Genomic DNA, 6,160 nt, shown 5'->3' on the forward strand with positions numbered 1-6,160 from the left:
TTTTCTATTACATTAAAAATATTGTCATACGATAAAAAGTTTATCGGTGTGACAAATTTATGAATATATATGATATAATTACAAAAGCAACTAAATTACAATTTAATGCATGCCAAAATTGTTTATTAATTATATATCAATGTAACATGGAATGTTCCACAAAAAATTAGGCCTTTTAACGAAACTGGCACGTATTGATGAGATCAGTCTTTTCTAGCTTTCTAAGTCTTCTTTTTTATATAAGTTTCTAAGTTCTACTAACTATTAGTTTCAAGAAAAAAAAAAAGGTTATAATAAGTAATAACTGTGACCATATGTGCAGAAAATGCAGTATTCATTATTTAATTAATTTGAATCTGACCATCAATTAATTAATGAACTTATATTTACAACAAAAGATGGTTAATTGATTCACTCAACTAAAATATTTCGAAGTCCTGTCCAGACACAACACAACACAACAAGACGCTGCCATTAATCAATGACACGTGGTTGCCAAATTATAGCCAAAATTCCTCCAATGATTTTCTCGATTTTCTCCGTGTTCATTTAAAAACAAATTAAGTTTAATAACCAATAAATTTATGGTTACCATTTTTAACCCAAAAAACTTTTATTTTTTCTACCATAAATTTATTATATATTTATTGAAATTAAGTTTAATAAAAACAAATCAATTTTTCGTTTGTGCAAATATATGCTAGCAAACAATAATGTTTTCAAGTGCAACATAAAATCATTCATTAAATTCCCGTAGAGGAAATCACAAAAAGAAACGTATAACACAATAGTTTCCTATTTTTAATATGATCAGTGCATGCCAAACTTGAAAAGTATACCACAAATTGTTGACCAAAACTCCCAATGCTTATCCGATCAAAAATATTAATCTACGTACTTAGTCATCAACTATTCAAGAATTCCACACCCAACCCATTGTAAGAAAAAAAAAAATCAACTATAAATACCCATCATCATTTCCTTCACAACAATATTATATAACAGTAGATTTTATAATAATAATAAGAAGAAGCTATATATATATATTTCAACAGTGTTTCCTATCGAAAACATGGCATTAATATCCCTAAACTCTTTCTCCTTTTGCATTGCCTTCCTTCTCATCGCCCTCTCGTACGCAAACGCGGCCACATTCCTCGTCCGAAACAACTGCCCCTACACCGTCTGGGCCGCGGCCGTGCCCGGTGGCGGCAGGCAGCTCAACAGCGGCGACTCCTGGACCATAAACGTCGCTGCTGGAACCGCGGGAGCCCGAATCTGGGGCCGAACCGGCTGCTCCTTCAACTCGGCCGGTCGAGGCAGCTGCCAGACCGGAGACTGCGGCGGGCTGCTACAATGCCAAGCCTACGGCGCTCCCCCAAACACCCTAGCGGAATACGCGCTGAACCAATTCAACAACCTGGATTTCTTCGACATCTCTCTGGTGGACGGATTCAACGTGCCGCTGGAGTTCGTGCCTACCTCGGGAGGCTGCAGCAGAGGCCCCAGATGCACGGCGGACGTCAACGGGCAATGCCCCGCCGTGCTGCGGGCGCCGGGGGGATGCAACAACCCATGCACCGTCTTCAAAACTGACCAGTACTGTTGCAATTCCGGGAGCTGTACCGCCACGGATTATTCGAGGTATTTCAAGGGTAAGTGCCCCGATGCTTATAGTTACCCCAAGGATGATGCAACCAGCACTTTCACTTGCCCCGGAGGAACCAACTACAGGGTGGTCTTTTGCCCTTAATTGAGAGATCCAATTATATATATATATATATTGGCAAATATTAATAAAAGTATGGGGAGCTCCAATAATTAGTTGGTGAAATAATCTTTATTTGCATTTTGTTAATTGGGTATTCAAAATGCATTGAAACTTTACAAATATATACATGCATGTAACACAAATAAATTTCCACAGGGGAATATATATGTGATTGAGACGTACGTATGTTCCTTGTAACCTCAAGCTTACATATGTAATCTTTTGATGAGTAGTTGAATAAATAAAGTAAAGGAAGTGACATGTTAGACATTATTTATGCAGTTTTTGTTTATTATGCTTCATATCCATTATTAATTAAGATTATTAAAGTTAAGGATCTAATATATAATACTAACCAACTTTTGGTATGTTGGTGAAATTTTTTCATAATACCCAAAATATCTTTAATCAACTCTTTTAATTCTATCTCTCATTTTCTATCATTTAATATTCAAATTTTGATAATTTTAGTTTCCAACTGTAATTTAATTTTGCATCAAAAAAGAAATAAGATTTTTATATAATTTTTTAGAATAAATTATATAAAGGAATTTAATCATTTTTTTGGAATTTGATTTGACTATATCGTCGGCCTATATTTTCCATATGTTTTCAACTCTAGTTTGAACTTGTATATTTTTATTTTTGTTTTTGTTTTTGTTTTTGTTTTTGTTTTGTTTTTTTCAAAAAAACCTAAAAAAAAAACTCGGCGAATATTCGAATTAGACGCCGACAAACTCAGCTTGACTGAATTTTGGTTCTGATAAAATTTTACGGCCCTACAAAATCTCATGATATGATGGATGGCGGGGGAATGGGGCCGATTGGCCTAACTGCATATATACCAAACAATGTTTTCATAATTGAATTGGTGATCGAATCGGTCTACCTAAAAAAACGATCCAACCGGTCGAACCGTTTATATAATATAATATAATAAATAATATATTTTTAATTTTAAAAACTCAAAAATATATTAAATAGACAAAAAAATATATATTTGTCATAATTTGAAAGCTAAATAAAGATGTTAATATATTCAAAATATCAATTATAGTTATAAATTATTTAAATAATGAAATATTTAATTTTAAAAAAACAAATAACTATTAAAATAAATTTTTTTAATGAAGTAAAAATTTTAAATAATAATGTATATACATAAAAAAAATTAAATTTAAAGTTTTAAAAATAAAAATTTAAATTTTCAAAAAAAAAATAAAAAAAATCGGTTGAACCGGTTTTCCGGTTATTGACCGGTCCAACCGGTTCTTGACCGGTTTTGACCGGTTGGACCGATTTTCCGGTTCTTAGGAGAGAACCGGACCGGACCGGCGATCGGTTCCTGGTCGAACCGGCCGGTTCGGTCCGGTTTTAATAACACTGATACCAAATATATATATAATATTTTAAATTAAAAAAAAACTAGATTAGCCAATGATCATATATATCTAATCATATATATATATATATATATATATATATATATATATTATGTACTTTGATAATTATGCTCCATATGCTTGCAAACTAATTACAAAGGGATCCACGCGCTGTCTTTCATGGTGAAGCTTGATTACGAGTTTTTAGGTTTGAACTTATAATTAGGGTTGAGATATCTTATCAAAATATCGAATTATCGAGATATCGTATTGAAATTTTTTCGATATACAAATATTTTTTCGTAGATCAAATTTTATTTCGGTATCTGTACGATATATGCGGATGATAAAATTATGTTGTTTGATGCAAAAAAAAAATTATTATTTCTAGTTTAGATGAAGATTGTGAAACAACGAGAAGGTATAAGATGACATCGAATTGAATGGTACGATTAACTCGAACTTAGATTGGTTCGAGTGTCCTAAGAGAAAATCACATACTTGCATGTTTGAGTGATTATTTGAATTTATGATAGAATGTATTAGATTTCATATGCATTCATATTGAGCCTATTGATTGTTTTAGTTTGAATTAGACGATCAGTATAAATTTTTTTATACCAAAATTTTGAAATTTCGGTATCGGTATCGGTGTCGGTATGAATTTTTTTCATGCCGATATTTTTGGTACGATATACTGAAAACTCACCCATTTTTATATAAAACATATACCCCGTGGTGAGCCATGCTAAAATTGCGATTTAACAACAAAGTTTAAGGTTTGTCTTGGGTAAAATTATATTAATTTAAAAAATTAACTACTTTGAACTATTATTATTATTTTATTTGTAATGAGTTACTTAGAAATTTTGATAGCCAGAACGAATTGCCGTATTGGTAAGAATTATCCACGAGATCCATTAACTTGACGTCTTGACTACGGGATTGACAAATGACAATAAGCGCCTTCGTGGTCACACAAATTTTCCACAAGGTGGCCAACGTCAATCAATTAACTGAAATTATATGATTTGTTTTATTTAAAATAATGATCGAATTAAATCAAAATAATTGGAAAAACAAATGTATTCATCCAATTTAATTAATTAATATAAGAAAATAGGGTATCAAATCAAACTAATTTGTGTAATAATCATTTAAAGCAAATCGGCAGAACCTATCATTGATCATTTAGTCATCTAGTCAGATTTAATGTTATTTCTGTATTCCCAAGGTCAGATTTAAGTATTCTGTATTTCTGTAATAAGAAAAACATTGTCCGATCCTCTTTCAATATGTTTCTACCTGGATCTAGGTAAGAGAAAATGGGTAGAGTTATTGTTCTAACTTCTAACCGTGGATTTAATGATTCATGATTTATACCATCAAAAATAAAACATAATTAATTATATTTGTGTGTAAAGATATGAACAATTGGATATAATATCGTTGATCGATAAAATGATAAAATGATAATTATTTTTTTAGTCAAATCATGATTAAAATATGTAGTGAATATATGTTTTTGAACATTATATCTAACTTTACTCTTTTATTTTTACAATTCAAAATCCGATTTAATTAATTAAGAGTTATCATTGACTATTCAGTGCATCTAAAAGAAATGTTCGAGTTGGTGGTGTAAATGAACGTTTGGTCAACTAGGTCCAACAAAATACAAATGAAAGATTTGTTTCTTATATTGATGCAGTTTGATAAGTTTAATCATAAAAGAGAAATAATCAGTCTTAGTGGTTGCCCATAGAGAAGGTAGACGGCACTTTAGCCCTTCAATGGTGCAAAGTCAAATAATTGTTCATATATTTAAGTTTGGTGGATCAATCAAGAACCATTATTATTAATCAATCTAATTATGATGAAGTAAGAAGTGAATTGAGTGATTTTTTATAATCCTTCGTGGGTGTCTAACTGTTCAGATACGTGGCGAAACAATTTTCGATTGTACAAGTGAATACTCGTGGATATATGTTTTGGGTCATTGTTTGAAGCTTACAGTTGTGGACACTTGTTTATGGATAACTTTTAGGGCTGACATACCGTACAAAAATACCGAATTATATCGATATCATACCGAAATTTTTTCGATATACAAATATTTTTTTGGTATATCGAATTTTATTTTGTATCTATATAGTATCAATATAGATTTTTTTCATACTAAAATTTTAAAATTTCGGTATCGGTATCGGTATGAATTATTTTCATACCGATATTTTTGTTACGGTATACCGAAAAACGTCCACCACTAATAATTTGAATGAATATATTTTAGATCATATTTTTTTACTTAAAGACCATGTTGTTTGAGAAGTTCCGAGCAGCTGCCTGGAATACACAAGCGTAGCACTAGGGTGCCATGTTGCCGCTTGGAATTTCCAGGCAACGCTGGGGCGTCCTAGGCGTTGACATGCTGCTTTGTGACTAGTTGGAATATTTTTGATTTTTTTGATATATTTTTAATCTAAAGGTTATTTTTAATGGTTGATTGAAATAACATGGCACCCTAGAAATACAACATCAAAATAGAGGATAAAAGATCAATTTTCATAGACCTATTCATATTTTTACATTCACATTATGCATTCACATTGAATGTCTTCTTCTTTCAAAATAAAAAAAATTTATATTATTTTTTGTTATGAAACTTGTGATAAATTGTATTATTTGCATAAATTATAAGGTTATTGTATCTCAGATAAGGTTGAATATGATTTTCATACAAAAAAATTTTGTGAGATAGTCTTACGGGTCAATTAATTTTGTGATACATATCATTAATTTGGGTCACCCATAAAAAAATATTATTTTTTATGATTAAAGTATTACCTATTATTATAAATATGAGTTGAGTTGATCCGTCTCACAAAAAACCTACTCCAATTACACCAGGTGTGAAGCAAAATAAACACTGACCTCATCTTCAAATCATCATACCACACTTCATGAGTCATGACTCATGACCGACGACTTCAAAACAAAACAAAAC

The 6,160-nt window shown here is 31.1% G+C and overlaps 1 protein-coding gene across 1 annotated transcript; it reads left to right on the forward strand.

The window, feature by feature from the left end:
• Window positions 1–1,001: 1,001 nt before the first annotated feature.
• LOC140888387 (protein P21-like) lies at window positions 1,002–2,044 on the forward strand. The gene has a single exon (XM_073296068.1). The coding sequence runs from the start codon at window positions 1,073–1,075 to the stop codon at window positions 1,751–1,753; it is 681 nt and encodes a 226-aa protein (XP_073152169.1). The 5' UTR covers window positions 1,002–1,072; the 3' UTR covers window positions 1,754–2,044.
• Window positions 2,045–6,160: the final 4,116 nt, after the last annotated feature.

This window comes from Henckelia pumila, chromosome 1 (assembly GCF_033568475.1).
Source record: "Henckelia pumila isolate YLH828 chromosome 1, ASM3356847v2, whole genome shotgun sequence".
In the NCBI taxonomy this organism is placed as follows: domain Eukaryota; kingdom Viridiplantae; phylum Streptophyta; class Magnoliopsida; order Lamiales; family Gesneriaceae; genus Henckelia; species Henckelia pumila.